The sequence below is a fragment of the Triplophysa dalaica genome, chromosome 11, assembly GCF_015846415.1.
Source record: "Triplophysa dalaica isolate WHDGS20190420 chromosome 11, ASM1584641v1, whole genome shotgun sequence".
Lineage (NCBI taxonomy): Eukaryota > Metazoa > Chordata > Actinopteri > Cypriniformes > Nemacheilidae > Triplophysa > Triplophysa dalaica.
Window position 1 is genome coordinate 15,453,310 of NC_079552.1, and position 19,608 is coordinate 15,472,917.

General features: G+C 39.2%; 1 protein-coding gene across 1 annotated transcript in view; it reads right to left on the reverse strand.

The window, feature by feature from the left end:
- lrmda (leucine rich melanocyte differentiation associated) overlaps positions 1 to 19,608 on the reverse strand; it is a 243,806-nt gene that overhangs the window by 79,334 nt on the left and 144,864 nt on the right. The window contains exons 3-5 of the mRNA XM_056761589.1: positions 6,401 to 6,527; positions 4,847 to 4,986; positions 1,632 to 1,758 (exon numbers count right to left, since the gene is read on the reverse strand). Coding sequence (XP_056617567.1) covers positions 1,632 to 1,758; positions 4,847 to 4,986; positions 6,401 to 6,527 — 394 coding nt within the window. The remainder of the gene's footprint in view (positions 1 to 1,631; positions 1,759 to 4,846; positions 4,987 to 6,400; positions 6,528 to 19,608) is intronic.

Here is a 19,608-nt window from a genome sequence, read left to right on the forward strand (position 1 = left end):
CCACAGAGCTTGTTATGGCTGCCACATCATGTCTCACCTGACTCAAAACAAACCATAGCCAAACGTTAGCGTGAGACACTGCAGACTCTCTCTCCTTCTCTCTCTATCTCTCTGTCATTACCTAGGCCATAAAGTTGTGCTTCGCTTTATAATTTTTACCATTTTAAAAATAAAAGAAATGCGATTAAAAACAAAAACTTGCTGGTCAGTATCCTGTGATGGGAAATGACGCTGCCTTTATTGAATGCATGTACAAAACATGATTTTAATACAAGCAAGTTCTGAGGATGTTCCAATTAATACTATGCTGTATTCTTTGCATTTGATTTAAAGTGTACAATACATTTTCCAAAACTTATTTTAAGTTTAAATCCCTCTATGCCCCTTTCCATAATTGAACTAGAAATATACGCAACTTTTGACATATTTTGCATTTTTTTTAGCTTTGGTTGCCATTCCTTTTCAAAACAAAATAATGCCAGTGACTTATACTGTATACCATTTCTTACACACACAAAAGTAGTTCAACTTCCAGGTGAAAATGCTACATAGCTGTTAAACTTGGTGCTAAAAGTTGGATCTGCTCAATGGTTTTCTGTTTACGTCCATAAATGTGATTAAAGCAGATCTCCTTTGGCAGCGTGATATTATGTTTTACTCGAAATTGTGGAAATCATTATTCACTTTCCTCTGCATTATTCTCGATTCCTAAACAGGACATCCAGAAATGTCTTAACTTATTTAAGTGACTGGTTGCACAACACATTCTTCTTTCCCATTTTCCAGTCCTCTTTTATTTTCATCCAACCAACAAAACGTCCAAACTAAAAACATGCCCGGCTGAGGTTTAATCATCGCATGGGTTGAACTTCTTCTGTTTGTCACTTTAATTCTGAAACAAATCAGATCAAATCTTACTAAAGCCGTTTCTCCACACACCCTGGAGAAGAAGAGAAGAATAAAGAAGATGGAGAAGCATTTGAAGTGCGGGACAGCATGCAGTGTCTTCCTCAAAAGCCAGTATAGAGAAAGAGAGAAATAATTGTGTGTGCTGTGGGTAATTAAGCGATGGTGACTGCTGTGAACGTGAACTGTCACTCCGATCCGGAGCGCTGTCACGCCACGCAACGCAAGAGCGATCGGACAGGCGCCGTCCACTTTGATCTGGGCTCATGCATAAGGAAAGAGGTCAGGTCTTGGTCATTAAAAGACCCTCCTCTAAACAGCCCAGCGAGATTGAAAGGCCACGTCTTCAAAGAGCTGCGTACAAGTAACCTCTTAAGAGCTTCTGACAATTTGCTACGAACAAACAATGGAGTCAAAGAGGGAGAGGGACGGATGGATTAGTTTACGCTGCCTAACCTTTAAAGTTCTTATAATCATCTGTACAGAAAGGGGAGGGTTACACGAATCATTTACAGGGTCAGGCTGTGTTGTTATTCATAGATCTTACATAATCTAAAGGCATTTCATTTGCTACTGAGTTACAAACTCAAACAATACGGAGGACTATTCAAAATGTGAGTTACAGAGCAAGTTAATACTGATTTTCTTAACCGTCTATTCATCCTAAAAGGTCTGCTTTCATACGTCACGTGGCCAGGACTTTGAAGAAAAATCAAAGAGCTTACTTGGTCATTTTTAGGCTTGACCACCTTCATGAAAGCTCCGCGTGCTTGGGCCTCTGACCGCTCCCACTGGGTCACTCTCCTGGTGTCCAGGAACTTCAGATTTGTCAGCTTATGTAGTACAAAGAACCTACAGATCGAATAAAGAAAGGCTGATTTTAGAGACTGAACTGCCAACATTACAGACTACATACTATATGTAACATGTTAATGTTGTTTTTTCAGCATATAAGTATAAGTATTCAGATAATTCAACTTACAATGTCCCTTGCAATACAACAAACTACATCATGACATCAAACATATTTTACAGTTTACATTAGAAAAAAACATTTATTCTCGTCATTTAGAACCTCAATGATTTTCTTTATACCGCAGAACACAAAAGAAGATATTTTGAAAAATGTTGGTAACCGAACAGTGCCGCCACCCATTCACTTCTATTGCGTGGACACAAGATCAATGCAAGTCAATGGGTGCTGGTTATCTTAATATTTTTCAAACTATTTTCTTTTTTGTTCTGCTGAAGAAAGAAAACCATAGACAAAAATGACAAGAAGGTGAGTAGATGTTAAAAGAAATTTCATTTTAGATGGAACTATTGTTTTTTTTACTTTTTCCTACATTTTTAATGATTGTAATGATCAGATTCAATCTAGAATAAAGAAAAAATCTATGGATTTGTACTACAAACAGACAGACAGAGAGTTTGTTTTTTAAACAAAGAAAACGTATTATATAGATTTTTTGCCACAACAACTTTCTTTTAAAATGTGTTCAATTAACCGTGACAATATTTGTAAATAGGTAATCACCATCAAAACATTTAAAAATAAGGACAACACACAAACAGATAAAATTACACATTGACAGAATGTGGCAAGCTGTCATTTGTGTAGCTTCACAGATATCTCTTTACGCTTTCACACACTCTGTCTTTCATTCAGCGGCAGAAAATGACGTGAGATAATAGCAGGAATACATAGATGACAACAGATTCTTTCACAGGCTGAAAAGAATGGAGGAAGAGGCATGTCAAGACTTCAAACAGAGAGTGAGATAGAGAGAAAGAGGTAGAGAGAGACAGAGAGAGTGAGAGAAAGAGTCAGACAGAGAGAGAGAGAGAGAGAGAGAGAGAGTAAGTGGAGGGTGTGAACAGACGTGTATATGGGCAGTGACAGATCTCCAACCGAGCTCTCATGCAAAAGCCAACAACAAACTGATGATGATGACAATGATGAAGCCCGATGGCGAACCCATGCTACATGTTTATTCCTGACAGATCACAGAGAACAGAATTCCACATTGATCCTGTTAAGATGAACTTAAATCGAAAATAATGATCAAAACGTGGAGGATGTGTTTTCCATTACTCTATTTGCATGAAACACGCCGGTGTATCTCTGCAAGCGTACAGCGTTCATATCTGTGCTGAATACATACATAAGGAAATTTTCACAATACGAGTAAAAATAAAAAAATAAAAAAAGTATGTTGTTTTATATGAACAAAATGTGAGTGGTTCTATGACGCTTAAGTGTTGTGGGTGGTTGCTAGGGCGTTGCTATGTGCTCAAAAGTCCTCACCCCCAAGTCTCTGATATCATGGTTTGGGAACCTTCTTGAATGTAAGCTTATGGGAATTTTTCACCCATTTTATTGTCCAGCAGGCAAAAATCTGCCATTAATGCACAACGAGTGCTAGGCTGAGGTTTGTTCAAATCCCCAAATCCAAATATGAGCAATAGTAATAGTGTTTGTTTTAGCAAGCAACACTAATGAGTTTAAATAACAAAAATTCCTCTAGAGTACTGGGGAGCAGTCTGGTGTGGATATGCTTTGTTCACAGTTACGATACAATTACAAACAAAGACAATAAAAGGGACTGTTTGCAGAAAACGTGCAGGTGTTTTCCTGATCGTTGTGAAATTGTTGGTGCCGTTTTTACAGATGGTTGGAGCAGCCCGGCTGCAAATGTTGCTTAAAGCACCCCGGGCGAAACTCGTCCTCAACTTTTTGATCTTCAGCAAACACACATTTTTAAGCCCACGCGCACGTCATGATGTCAGGAGACAGGCACGCAAACGCAGGCGGCGCTGGCTTGAGTGCATTCCAAAGAGACAGGACACACATCCTGTACTGCAGATGGCTGTGTCGAACACTGTACTACTTCAACCAAGAAAAAAACTTGAGCCCCCGAAGTAAACAATGATGAATGGGCTCGGTGACTGCTGTGAAATACAGCCGAGTGTACGTACGCCCGTTCATTTCATTTGACTAATTGAACAAGCGTAAAAAGAGAGGCGCGATATTTCACCGCCTTACTGAGCGGGCCGTTTTTCTCGGGGCACACTCCGTGAAACGCATAGCCCAGGGCCGGACCCCGCCTGACCCGAGCGCACGAGTAACCCGTCAGACAGGAAATCTGCATTACGCTGAAATTGATGTGTTACAATGTGACACGTTATGAATATTACATCACAAACACACAGCTGCTGTCAGTCAGAGAAGGAACGGGCGTCCTGAGCACCAAGTGAAGCATGGGAGATTCTGTGAGAGAGCGGCGCCTTTCGGGTTCATCTGTATGGTAAATGATTCATACCGAACACAGTGTCAAGAAAAATGCACTTAGGTCTAAGGTAGACAAAAGAATGCGTTTCTCTCCCTCCCTCCTTCCTAGCGGCGGGTTTCATGTTGAAAACCTGACAAATGGTGGTAACATAGCGTGGCATTGCGCTCCCATAGGCCCGGGCTTGATAATGAATGCATCGTTTCATCTTGTAGGAAAGGATGGCAAACACTCATTTGTGGTTATCGCAATTCACACATGAAATCGATTTTGCAAGTCTACGAAATGTGGGGGAAAAAAAGAAGCAGAGGTGAGTAGCTTTAAGAGGAGTGCGGTTATAGCCTGAAGTATCAGTCTTTGCTTGTGCAACGTGATTTATGGTGTTGTGTAACAGCCGTTCATCCAAATAAAAGATTACTGAAAGTTGCAAAACTACACACTCCTGGGGTACCAATGTTTTTTTCCCCTTGAAGAAATAAACATATTAGTGACATGACATAAACAAAATAAATGCATGAATACCTAGAAAAAAAGTCACTTTTGTTGCTCTGGGACATTAGAAATTTGAAATCTTGGAATAGCATTTCATCATTTGCTGGCGCACATGATCTCAAAGCTTGTGTTGTGCATGTTATATTAAGTGATCTGACCTGTATCTCTGATAATCGTCCTCGTCTTTATCCATGCTGACCAGCTGGTTAGGACAGGCCTCGTTTCCCAGAAGGCTGAGGTATTCCAGGGCCGGCGTCACTTCCATCAAATGCTCCAGCAGGGCCTCAATGTCTGTGAGGTGTCACAGGTCAAGGAATCTGGGCTGTTAATTACATCAGCGTTTCTTCTGAGGCTCTCTCACGGCTCGGTCTAGATCTCTGACAAATTTACCCAAACCATACAAAGGCCCTCAAAGAAAAAACGAAGAAAAGCAAATGTAATGACGAGGAATTTGGCATTTGCTGGAAGTCTGGCTGTTCTTTCCTCTCATTCCTCCTGCCATTTCCTGGGTGGCTTGGTGCAGAACATTAAAAACATTGACAAAATGATGGATGCCTCGTGGTAAAAACAGTTAGCGACTCCCTAAACCATAGAACCCCCCCACTTCCCCTTAGCCAACACCGGGAGACAAACAGCCACTTCACAGCAAATCCATCACTAATACATTCACTTCATCGGAAAACGGTGCCCAAAACGTGTCAAAATACAAGCGTGCTAATGCAGCACTTGAATTTCAATGGCGGCAGGCCACTACAGGATGTAAATAATTGCTCCATTAGCATGTACAGACCACTTCACAGCAGAATTCGGGTCTGAGTTGCTGACACACTGTCGGAGGAGAACCGCTTGGAGAACGGAGCGTCCCTGCGTCATTATTATGTAGATGGATACCATCCAGCGACAAACACCAGAGCATACATTTTTGTCAGACTAGCACATTACTTTTGCCATTTGTGCGTCTAATCACGGCACGCAAACTGAACGAAACACCTCTCAGTGATGTCATTGCAGACTGTCACCCAATTTAAATTTGAGTTTTCCAGCCTGACTTCAAACACACATACAGCATGCAAAAGTAACACTGTTTGCTTAATAAACAACTAATGCAAACAAAAGGAAGGTTGGTGAGTTTATTCGCTTGTTAAAGTAACAGTCAGTTATCATAACAGAGAGATTACTTATCTATTTGGACTTTGGGGATATTTCTCGGACAGGGTTTAAGCATAGTCCCAGAATAACTGAAATGTGAGAGGCGTTTTACGTACAATGACATATCTTAAAATAAATAAGTGTGATTGTTTTGTCTCAAGATGCTAATGAGTTTTGTTTTTTGTAAAGTATGCTTTTAAAACAATTTAAACATAATTTCTCATTTCTAATTCCTAATTTAACTAAAGCCATGTCCTGTTTTAAACTAATCCCTGTCCGGGAAAACGCCCCTTTATCTTTCACCCATAGGACTGCACGGGAAGATTATTTTCACTGTCTTCCACTAGAGGTCACCATGGCACAAAACCAAGTGAGTTTATGAAGCAGCCCCATTAGGCAGAGGAGCTCAATTTAATACAATAACATCATTTAAAGAGCATTTAGTGAGATGGAATGTGGCAAAAGAGAGATCCCACACGGAATCTCAAAAAAGCAGACGGAAACTTTTCACTTACCGTGCATCATCCCTTCTGGTAAAGCGTGAAGCTAAAAGAAAAGGATATTTGGTTCTTATTGAGCGTCAGGGTATGGAGTCGCGGTAACCTGGGCAACCGGAGGTCATTTCCGAGAAGATTGTTGTCCACAATCAGCTCTTCCAGTTGGCTGAACACTTTCAGGCCTGTCAGTGACCTGCAATGATAAGGCAAGAGAGGAAAAATGATATGGCCCTAAATCTGGGCAGCCATTATGTGCAGAAATAAATATTTCAGGCGGCCCCTTTCACCGGCCGGAATAGTTTGGGCTTGGGACTGTCAGGAAAGTGAATGATAAGAATTAGTGGCGGTGAGATCCCCTGGCATGGTGCGGCATCCTTCACACGCTGGCAGCATGAGTGATGAGGGTCACTCGTGAGTAGCCAGGATTCAAAACAAAAGCGCTTCAGAAATGCAGTGTGCGGGATGAATTTGTCAATGTCTTGTGCCTTCAGGCACCCAGCTTTGCCTGACCCTAACCCTCCATTCCCAAGATAAATAACTCTGTCACAGTTCACCTTCACTCCCCCAACACAAATTTAACTCGTCATCCATCATTTTCCCAGCGCAACTTTAATACCTTAGCCACAGAACGACTACAACTTCCAGAACTTCAATAATGAGTTAAAAACAACCACGTTTAGTTAGTTAAAAAAAAAATTGGGCCCTTTATTTGCATAGTGACACTCAGAGCTGCGCACACACGTGCGGTCCCCGAGGACTTTTCCTCATTGTGGGCCCTTTCCACACCCCGCGCTGGCAGGAACATGATGGAGGGTGGTGCTCCCGGTAATGTCGGGGCCTTCCAAAGTTCATGCCGTGGAAGGTGCATAAAAGCCGGGGTGTGTGTTTCTAATCCTTCAAATGGCAGAGGCTGACAGGCCTACAATGTTAATGTGCCCACCCTTAGTTAATTGACATTTAGGTTTGTCAGCCTTTGCCTTCAAAGAACGATCCAATGGTAACTGAGATGCGCTTTTCTCACAAGAGAAAAATAACACCTGCGCATCGTAATCTTATGGATTTTTTTGTCATGAGATCTTTTGTGGTAGCACGGAAAATCCCTCGGCAATTTAGACAGAGCTCATGGGAGTAAATGTTGGTGTGCAGTCAGGTGAGTTCTGTCTTCAGGTGATCCTCAATTACACGTGAACAAAGCTGTCTATATAGCGCTGTTTTCGGTTTTGTAAAACCTATCAGTTGTTTTATTCAAATGCATTGCTTGTATTAAATAGTACATGACATAGACAACATAGGCACTTCCTGTTTTTTTTTCTTCATTTTTGTATATTACAGAGACGTTCGCTTAAAGGGATAGTTCACCCAAAAATAAAAATTCTGTCAACATTTACAAGATGTTCCGAACCTGTAAAAATGTCTTTAGGAAAGATAGTTGGAAGAAGGCTTATAACTAAAAAGTTCTTGGACCACATTGACTACCATATTAGGAAGAAAAAAATATGTTCTGTTGATCACAAAAGAAGATATTTTGAAGAATGTGGCCTTCTCTGTTTTCATCTGAACAAAGACCTTTATACAGGTTTAGAACAACTAGAGTGTGAGAGAGTCCCTTTCACATTTTGTTTCAGTTCTGTGACGTTTGCGTAGCATTAAAAAACTGAAAGATGCAGTGTTTCTGGACCAGTCTTGTTTATGTATTGCAAAATGGTCTACACAGTACAGCAGCTAAAGTAGCCAAGAACTTGTATTGTTGTATTTATGTTGTGAAACTGAGTAAAGAACTGCGTATACAGTAAAATCCCTAATCGGTTAACGAAAGCTTCCCCCACCTGTTTGCTTATGCAAGATCTGGACGAGCATAATGTTATTAGCTGCTTAGTTAAGAGGCAGCAGCGCGTCACGGGGGGGTTGCTTATTAATTGTTGTTTTCGTGTCACTACTGCTGTGTGCAAAAGGTGATTTAATCAGTTAAATTCACAGCCAAGGGATTCAAACCTAATTTACCCGGTCCTGCAAACCACATTCTGCCTAAACATTTGTGCTGCCGCATTACATACAGCATCTGTACTGTGCAAAAGTTTCAAACTGCTTTGCTAACAGAATGATTAATTACCTGCGCTTTTAAAGGTACAGTTCACTCAAAAATATAAATGTCTGTAATTATTCACTCTACCTAATGTTTTAAATATGTATGCTGTTATTTTGACCATGAAAAATAAAGAGGAATGGTAAAGAATACTTGTCCATGAAGCGACAGCTTGTTGCGACTGTTGGGATTGTTGGGAACTGTCAGGCCCAAATTATATTTCACATTTCAAGTCCTATGAAGCCACATGATAGCTTTGTGGGAGTAAAGAGAGTGCATTTAGGCCTTTATTTACTGATGTTATATGTACTGTGATCTCAAATCTCATTCTCGATTTCTGAACATAACAAGCACCACTTTCATCACGACACAAGTGAGAACCAAAGGCATATGATATCAAATCTGAGAAGACAATCAATACAAAAGCAAACAAGCACCGCTTTGTTGGAAGGAAGAGGTTATTAATGACTGACTTTAATTTCAGTCTCTTCTTCGTGGCTTTACATATCTTGGAACATAATGTATGAGTCACACACTTTTTGATAATTTAAAGGTGTTTTTCTGACCTTTTGAAAGACTTCATCACCTTGTATGAAAACATGAATGGATTTTACAAAATTTTGAATGAACTCTTAAAGGTCCAGTGTATGACATTTGGCTGCGGCTAGTGGATCACTTGACCGCTCACCTATTCCCATTCAAAGCACTACGGTGGCTGATACAGATGACATCACGATTTTGCTTCTTGGCCGAAGGAAATTAAGTATTTATGAAACGCCCTCTTCAGAGCATTTTGTCCGTTTAGGGCTACCGTAGAAACAACATGGCAAACTCCATGTAAGAGGAGATACGTAGATAGAAATAGCTTATTATAAGGTAATAAAAACATAACGCTTCATTATGTTAGGTCTTTATACACATCTGAACACATAGTTATGTCTCTTCTATTGCATTTCTGTCAATAGATCCTCCACAAAGTGACACACGGCATAACTACTGTATGCATATAAAAAATAAAACACATAGCGCTTAGCACACATACTCTCTCAGGTAGGAACCACTCTGACTCGCACCTCATCCCCATGGGGAATCCAAAACTGACTGCACATTTTCACTACCATCTTCAAAGTCACACCACAATGACAGAATAGCACAATGCAGGGAGTGGTGCCTGATTCAAAGCGAGAGGATGAGAAATGGGTTGAGAGGTAAAGATAGATTTAACAAGCCACACCGATGAACACGCTGCTTGTTAAAGAGTACCTAGCATATATTGTTTTAGGCCCTACTTTGGTTTCTGGAGTGTCCAACAACAAGTTTATGTACAAACAATGTGTTTAAACACTATAATGTCGTAATAATAGGCAGTTAATCGTACCTTACTTCTTGACTGACTCTCAAATGATTCGTTCCGCGATTCATCCATCTAGGCTCCGCCTACCCGCTAACCTTGCGTCATGTGATTGGTCAGATGGTGTAGTCTGTTGTTATTGGTCAACCGCGTTCATCATTTGTCGCAAATGGAACCCCACTACCATCATTACAGGAATACGGTTTACATGTGTTTGGATGTCATGTATATTATATGTGTAGCTAGAGATGGCGGCGATTTAACCGTACCAATTTGAGCGCGAGTCTGACGAGGAAGCATCAGAAGACGCTAATCTACAACAAACTCCACCACGACTGGAGCAGGATGTTTGTCAGTGGAAAGTGACAACTCTTGTCATAAAAACTCCCAGTGTGACAACATGCATGTTGTGCTTTTGCTCATCAATGAAATAAAATATATATTTTTTCTTAAAATACTGTTAATACGTTAGTAATACTATTATTTCGTCTTAACTGTGCGTTGTCATGGTACATAGACCATATCAGAAAGTTGACGTTATGAAAAATTATTGTAGTATCACCCAAATATATCTATGTAGGTGCAAGTGTGGCAAATGTGTCAAAATGCAAAGTTTATAGCCAGATAAACAAACTGTAACACCCCAGAAATAACGGTACATGCTAATGTTAGCGTTATATGCATTAGCTAAACACAGACATAAGGTAAGAATATATTTCTTGAAGTTAAGACAAAAATCAATAGTCACACAGGTTTGTATTCGGTGGAGCTAACAGGTCCAAATAGAGTTGGTATTGCCCCCTCTTTCAAGGATCGTCGATCGTCACAGACCCTTGAAATAGGACGGACTTAGTTTCACACCGTAGAATACAGGCTCTAGACATGATACACACGCATCACGAACGAGCGACTGTATTTGGGGGAGGAGAGATAAGTTTTCGCATCAGTCTCAGCAAAACGTAGGCGGGGACTATGTATAGTGACGTAGATATGCGGGTGAACTATTCCACGTCTCGTTTGTGTGATTCAGAGTCGACTCCCATTTTTACAAGCAAATAACTTCGTTATTTGTTCACCTTCGGACTTATAACTTGGCAGACAGCTTACCTTCAAACACGGCAACATAACAGACTGCATGAAATGTCATTTTCATGATCTCATGCTACGTACTCTTTAAGATAATTATGATCAAGCTCATTGTCACAGTGAATATCTCAACATGTTTGTCTGTGCTGCATGGATTAGAGCATGGCCCGCAGAACAGGAGGTTTAGCCGCGAAGCGACATGATAATTAAACATCAGTAGTGTAAACAGAACATTAAACATCAAATATGAGGACAAACAAATTTCTCGTCACTGAATTCTGATTGAAACATGGTGCACAATAACCTTAACAAATGATACGCCTACGAAATATTGACAAAAACAAGAGCCAGAATGAAAGAATGTCAAAAAAAGACATTATCACCAAAGGTTATGTTATAAACATCACGTCTAGATTTGCAGACAGGGAGTCACTGAAAGCAATCTGCACATCTACTTCCAGACTTCAAAGACCGCCATGTAAATGCTTTTAAGCAACCTTTCAAAGCCAGGGCCTGTAAAACAAATTACTATGCAGACTATCCTCAAAAGAAGCCAAACAAGAGGATACGAGTACGGACAATGACACAGAGAAGTCTTGACAGAGATGGATGGATCGATAGACAAATACTAATTCGGACATGCTGATTGATAAACTGCTGCTGACAACAGGGGAAAAAAAACACTCCGTGATTATTGGTTGAAATGTCAGTCACTGCAGCCATTAGTCAGCCGGCATTCTCGGATCACATGTCCAGGAGGGGCGAGAGAGAGAAAGGGAGAAAAGACAACTATATGGCGATACACCTGCTTGGCCAACGGAACTGAAAGGGCCGTGAGTTAGCAAACACTGCTAACCGCGAGCTGTACATTCTCACACACACACTCGCTGAGTGATGATGATCTAAGACACAGCGCTCGTTCAAACACACTCGCACTCCCTTTGTATTCCAAGTCTGCGTTCCAGCATTGATCCCATTCAGCAAAAGCTTGCTTCTTTATGATATTCCCAGCTTTGATATTTCGCTTTCCTTTGGCCATTAATTCCCTTGTTTGCTCACTGGTTTTAAAGGGCCTTTCTCTTTCTAGCTCTTGTTCAGAGGCTCTGTGAGTCCCCAGTGTGTCTGATCCTGACAGAGCAGCTCTGATCATTCTTTGATATCAGAACTTCTCATATCCTCAGCTCCAATGTCACCCACGCGTCTATAGAGTCAAAATTCTCAGTTAGGGATCCGGTCGATTCTAAACATGACATTGTAAATCAGTCAGCACCCATTTAAAATATTGTCTTACCAGACACAATGGTAATAAACTCTCTCTTTCTGCCTCACTATAATATTTCAAAAGTGTTTCAATGACCAAAAAACACCACAAAATAAACAAAAGTAAACATGAAGGTGACTGTAAGCATTATTCATGTATTTGAAAACTCAGATATGTTGATAATATTGTTATTGCGATTTATTTGGGGTTTTAGTCCAAAATCATGTTCCAGTTTAATATTTACACAGTTTCTGGTTTCATTTTTTTTTTACAGCTTTCATGTTTGTGCGCGAAAGCGCAATTAAACGTTGCAATAACATCTCATAGCATTTATGTGGCATTTATGGAATAAGTAAGTGAAATCTGATAATGAAAATTCTCTCAAATCTGATTAGATTATACGAATACATTTATTTATTATAATCCAGTCATGTTATCTTCTTACGTACATGGGGGTCCTGTGACTTCATACATGTGTTTTGTCATGAGACACGGAAGAACATCGGCATTACGTGCCACCTTATTTGAATGACCATGGTCAACCGTATGTTGCCAAGGCAACATATTGATTTCTCTACATAAACTCATTTTATTACTAGTTTTTACTTATATAGATATGATTTTTTCTACAGAAGGTATTAATTGTCCAGCTGGAGTTATTTGGACTACTCATGATGAATGGATGTGCTATTTGGACCCTTGCCCCTTTGACACCCTATAAGAAGATAACATGACCCCATTTTAATCTAAAATTATTCAGTTGTGTTCAACTGATGAAATGAAGTTATAAATATCTGGGATGGCATGAGGATGATACATACAGTGCACATCTAACTACATCTTTCAGTAGCTTTGCAGTCGCTCAACTACATTTAAAACAGTGAAGCTTTTCCATTAGTTAGTTTATTTTTTAAGAAAGTAGCAGTTTAGCATGACCTAAATCTACATTCCGTTCTGTCTCAAGAGCAGCGCTGTGTAACATCTTCTTTCTACTGAGAAGAAATCGTAAAGGACGTACATGAGTGGGTAAATATATAAAGTTCGAAACACCCATCCTATTAAGAATTAAATATGAATCTTATGTAATGAAATGAATTAAAAAACAATAACAATAACAATGGTATTGTATTACCTTGTTTTAAACTTCTCTATTTATTTAAAACATGTGTATCACATAAGTATAGCATACTTCAGTATAGTTTTATCTATAGCAAAAATGGTACTCTACGTAGGAAATTTACTATACAGATTGCTATCATTAATATGACACTCCTGCATTTCATTTATATTAGATTGTAAAAAAAGTAGTTTCAAGGCTAGCTAGCTACTTTTTATAGTAACTTGAAGTGCAGCTAACTAATTTTTCAGATGGGTAGCTAAGATGTAACTTAACTACTTTTATTAATTAGTAGCTTGCAGCTTATCTTACTACAATTTCAAAGTAGCTTCCCCAACACGAATACGGATAGATAGTAGTGACAGAAGCAAAAAGAGATGATAAATATGGAAAACAAAGAAAACATGGTATCATAACACACTGACATCTCACGTCAGTCTCAAGTGTGAATCGGATAATACATACACACGGAAAGAGAATTCAAGAACAATGGCTGCCGGCACAGAGGAATGTCTGTCCTCACACACTGTTTGGAAATGGTTTCCTGCGTGAGGATTGGAATCAGACGTAGGCTTTGTTTTAAAGTTTGAGAGGAGATTTAACATCAAAGCTGTCTCCGGTGCAGGAAGAGTAATGTTTTTATTCCAAAGAGGCAGCACAGTCTTGAGAGTGACAGGCAAATTGACACGCTGTTCACAGGGCAAAAGATAAATGTATGATGAATTGGCCAATCCGGTTGGAGTGATGGGCTTCATATGTGCATAATGGACTTGCAGCCTGGCAGTTGTGATTGCCTGCCAAGATAAGAAACTATAATGAATGAAAGAGAGGAGAGATGCTGTAGAAACAGGGATTGTGCTGGTTTTAATAAACTTTTTTTTTTAAGTGGAAGTGAGGAAATGCAGATGGTGCTGCTAAGCGGCACACCGTCCATCAGAGGACATGACAAAAATGTATCATCTCACAGAGAGATTATGTTTCTGCTACAGTATGTTAAGAATAACATTATCAATCACACTTTTGTTTAGGTTCTCAAATTTTTTTTTTTTTTTACTAGTTTTGCATATAGCCAAGTACTGTAGGTTCCTTATAGTTAACTACTTTAAATTAGTCAATTGTAACTTATTATCAGTTCTGGGCAAGATTCTCACAAACCAGTGTGAGCTGAACCTATATTATGTATATTATGTTTTCTGTAACCGATTAAATCCCCACACCTACCTATTGCGTCATTTTGCATTTTTTTAATCCATTACAACCTTAAATGTCATCTTGACAACAAATTCATGAGCTCCAGTAAGATCTATCTGCAACGCCCGGCAAAAAGGGCTTTGATGCACACCCACTTTCAACCCGCATGCATTTGTGTTTTCAATATTCAAAAACATGATGACTTTGGATGCTGCGGTGCTATAAATCTCCAGTTGGCAGTATTAGGCAGCCATTATCTGGCTTAATGTCAGCCCCTCCACCCCGCCCGACTTCAAACATGTCACCAGCCCTCGGGTGGCAGCAATTTACAGATCACATGTGTAAGGAAATGGGCTTCAGCTATGTTGCAATTTACATGTGTTAAAGGCCCATGCAGCAGTCATCCTGCAGTTTTAATGGGGACGCACACTGCTCGGGTGATTTTCTTTCAATCTATAATGTACATTTTTGCTTTGTTATTTACATGGATATTCGAAAACCTGCAGTGCAAAATTTGGCTCCATTTAGCAACACTATCATTAGGCCACACAATATTGCAAATACCACTTACATAAATAAGAAATAGTAGTTAGCTATGTGTAAAAAGTAACACATGGGGTTGTATCAATGACGTGCCATATTTTATAAGCTTCAAATGTTAAAGAAGAAAAACAAAAAAGGTCATGAACAAATCAACCTTAATGTTGTAGTTTTTTAGGAAACAAAAAGACAAGAATATCAAGCTCAAAAAAATTACTATTAAATACTCCACAGATCTATATAGTACTTCATATTGTATATTGTTTTTCATAATTTATTGTAAGGAATAGGTCATTTGACCTAAGAGAATCAACAACATTTGGCCTCAAGGATGCATCATTTTTCAATTTACTAAAACAAGTATTGTGGTTTGAGGATTATGATTGAGGAAAAGTATCAGTGAATCATGTCTGCATTTGTCTCCATTTTTAGAGCTCAAAAGTAGAAATCACTGTTGTCTTTCCTGGTACAGTAAGCGGTTTGGACATTCCGCCCTGACACCTCATTTTGTGTTTCATGGATGGAAGAAAATAATAGAGGGTCAGAACATCACGTGTGCATAACTGATGACAAAGTTTTGGCTTTTAGGATGAACTATTTATTTTAACCAACCTTGGGCCGGAGCAGGCAGTGGCGTGTTGGGTTAGGGTGGGGTTGAGCCGAGTTGGGTTAGGGTGGGGTTGAACCCGATCGGGCTGGGTGGGAGTTCAGCCAAAAGGACTAGGCCTAAGGATGGAACCCCTGGTGAATTATAGACTGCCTCTCAAGATTCACAGCTCTCAGTGGTAGGAGGTTAATATTCTCACATGTCATTAGGTCTGCTGGCTCGGCTGACGGCTCATTGAATCAGGCAGCAAATGATTTCCTCATGCGGCAAAGGACAGCACACTTCAAAGGAGAGGGGCTGAGGTCAGAGCCGCTCCTCTGTGATTAATAGCCCAGGATCGGTCAAGGTAGGCTGTAAGGTAAGAATGTGACAGAGGTTTTTGACAGAGCTGACTCTTTAAGCTGGGTTTGACCCCCGTACCTGGCAAACTTTGTTTCCAGTGCCAAGTCTGACTGACCTGATGGGCTCTGTCAGGGGTAACCTGGGCTCTGCAGACTTATGTGAAGCATGCTGAAACGGTGTCTGATCACCTAGTGTTACAAAGGGTGATCGTCTAATCACTTACCATCAATCTATTAATGCAGAAATGTCTTAATTGAACTGCACCTCATTTAAAAAAAGAAAATGTGCTATTTTTTCAATTTAATATTTGTATCCATGTTTAATATGCATGACTGCAAAAAATTGCATGAGGCTTGATTCCTCTGAAAAGTGTTAATACTGGATCGACCAATGGCGTTACTCTAAGGCAGAACTATCTGTTCATCGAACCTATGACAGCAAAGGAAACGTGTCAACACGGGATCGACCAATAGGGGTGGCATCTGTTCGTCCAACAAGGTTATTTTAGTTTACTAAAATTAAAACTTTAAATAAAAATAAAAAGCTTCTGATAATTGAATTCAAATAAAAATTGAACCCAAAAATTATCTAAAAAATACAAAAAATTGAAACAACTTTAAAGCAATACAATTATAACACTGAACAAACACTAAAATTAAAATTAGGTAATCAAATAAAGCAACATAAAAATAAACAAATAATAAAATGAAAAAAGCATATACAAAAAATTGCTAAAATTACAATAAATTTAAAAACTAAAGCTAATTTAAAATATAAATAAAACCAAATCTTAACTACAATAACTCTGCAACCAGTGACATTCAAAGTTGTTTTAAAGAAATCTCATTATTCTGTATTTTAATTTAGGTTAAATCATGGTCACAAAAGCAACTCACTTTAACTGAAAACACAAACAAAGGTTTGTCCCAGTCAACATCACACTTATGTTAAGACTGCACAGTAATGTAAGCAATATAACTACAGGAACCCACATCAGAATATCCAAAATTACGTAAATGAGGTGATTCTCACAAGATTAAAGGCAAAACAGAGACAGGCACTTTATTTCGGAAGCACTGCAGCGTAACTTTATGTGGGTCTGCTCGACACCATCTCTCTTCATGCCTCATGGCCTCCCTGTCTCTGGTGCAACCCAGTTTCTTTTAAACGACACCACTGACTTATTATACCTCTCTGCGCAAAACAAATGCATTCTCCCTTTGCTACCACTGCCCTGAAATCAATTCTATTCTTTACAGATGACACAGCAGTCATCTGCCATCACTTTTTATCTGCCAGGGAAATGTATCTTAGGGCGCTTTGCATTGAGATAAATGCCAAGCAAAATCAATGACTTTGAAAATGGGGTAACGTAAAAAATTGACAAACTACACTAAAATTGATTAACTATACTAATTCCTCTGTAGCAATTTGTTTCTTTTATTTGTTTTTGTTGTTTATATTGGGCTGTCTGATATGGGAGTGGTTTTGGACATGGCGATATTGAGTAGGGTTTGTCTGGTCATGTGATCTCAAGATGTCAGCCTCCATGAAGTGACCTGCTCCATTGAAAATTAAACAGCTTTTATTAGACTACTGATATGATTGGACTCTTTATTATATCTCATATACGAAATTTATTTCACAATTATTTGATAAGAGCATTTTACAATGCATATTATTTAAAATCAGTAATGTTTGAGTTCTCCCAGACATACTAGAAAAGTCTTTAATTTTGCAAGATGTAAAAATTGGTCTAGTAGCATTCCCTGTTTCAGTTTTTAATAATTATGTGTGTGAAATAAAAAAAACAAAGTATTATATTTTTGTGAAGTGTTAAAAAACTGAAACAGGAAGTGCTTCTGGACCATTATTGCAAAATGGTCTATGAGAGAATATTTATCAGAAACTACGGTCTCAAGATAGTATAATGGTAACATTTACAAAAGCCAAATTATTGTGCATTTTTAAGAAACAATGATGTGATAACCAAGAATACAATATTTGTAAATAGATAACAAATTTTACACAAAGGCACTATTAATTCATTTTTGTGTATTTTTTATCTCTGTAACCATTCTGTCAAAGAAAACTAACTGCACTTTAACAGCGATCCTCAGCATTTCACAAGAGGCTAAAAAGAGCATAGCTTCTCTATAATATCTGGAGTTGAGTCAGTTGAACTGTCAAGCTGCAGCCCTGTATGCTTGAGCATCTATCTAATAGCAAATAATCACTACCTTGCTGTCACTTCATGGCAAATGATCAATGACACTTGATGGATGACCCTGTCTGGGGCCTGCCCGTGGTCTGCATCACTCCCATCCCTGTTCACAACCACAAGAGACAGCCATGATTCCGTGCCTCATGGCCAACCACATATTCCTCAAAAAAAGCTTTCATTTTAGTCTCTCAAAGCCGTCAACGAGGGGCACTGGAAGGGAATTTTCTTTTATCCGTGCAACGGCCAGTGAGAAAACAATTAGTCATTTTTCAATATCAGAGAGAAATTAAATCATCTGATGATCTAATTGGGAGGATTACGGTCCCCCACCTGCGCTGTCACTCTCTGGGGCCCCATTACAAGGCCCTTATTAGTTTTTACTTGCCAGATTAAAATGCAAGCGCCGCAATCTTTGATCTCTCACTTGCTGACACAAATCCTTTCAAGCCCCAACATTTTCTGCTGGGTAATTAATGCTAATTAAAAGGTTTCAAGCAGTCAGTAAGCAGCGCTTTTCTCACTACCAAATTGCCATCAACTTCCCCCTATCTAACGGATCTTCACGTCATGCGCATTTCCTCTGTTTTAAACCGAGCATCGCCGCATCTGCGCAAACAACAAATTATAAACAGAACGTAGGCAACTTTCCAGAGTGGTGGAGTATTTGCAGACATTTATAGCAGCACTACCAAAATAAACTAAAACAAAGCCATGCCGCACTTAAAACAGAAATTTCGCAGATCTCTAATTTATGGGCAAAATAAAGGAACGATGTAAGACAGCTTAATGTACGTTTTTGAAGCTTTGAAGCTATAACAGGATGTTTATATGCCATCATTCATAAATACAGCACATGTAATGCTGCTGAACACACAATGCGGCTTTAAAATGAGAAACCGACAAAGGAAAATCAGAGGTTTATCCTATCTATATTATATTCTCGCTCTTCTTAAGTAAGAGTGTACGCAAATAAATCTGGTAGTGATTAAATGAAGACCGGTTTGATTTAATTGCGAGTTGCTCTACATCGGCGGTGCTTTGAAGCCACTTAAATGTATGAGCCACATCCACCCTGACTCCATCATCACTCACTTATTATGTTGTAATTAGCTGTCGCTCCGTCATATCATTATGTGGTTGGGTAAAGTGTCAGGTATGAAGACGTCTCCTCCTGACGAGCAAAGAGCAATATCATTATACAATGATACAAAATGATAATTACATTACTTCTGCATCAGTACCAGCTCTATGTGATAATTAGACACATATTCAAACCAATTAAACCCCTGATGCAGCCTGTTTTTCCTCTGTCAAACAGACAGTTTGACTTCTCTGACGCCCTGTCATGGGAAATTTTATTGGGCCTTGGAATAACCTGTGCATATAGGGGCGCAAAAACGGGGAGGTGAAAAGCGATCCACACCATTTTGTGGTGTTAATGTAAATTTGAACTAAATATACGTGTTGGAAAA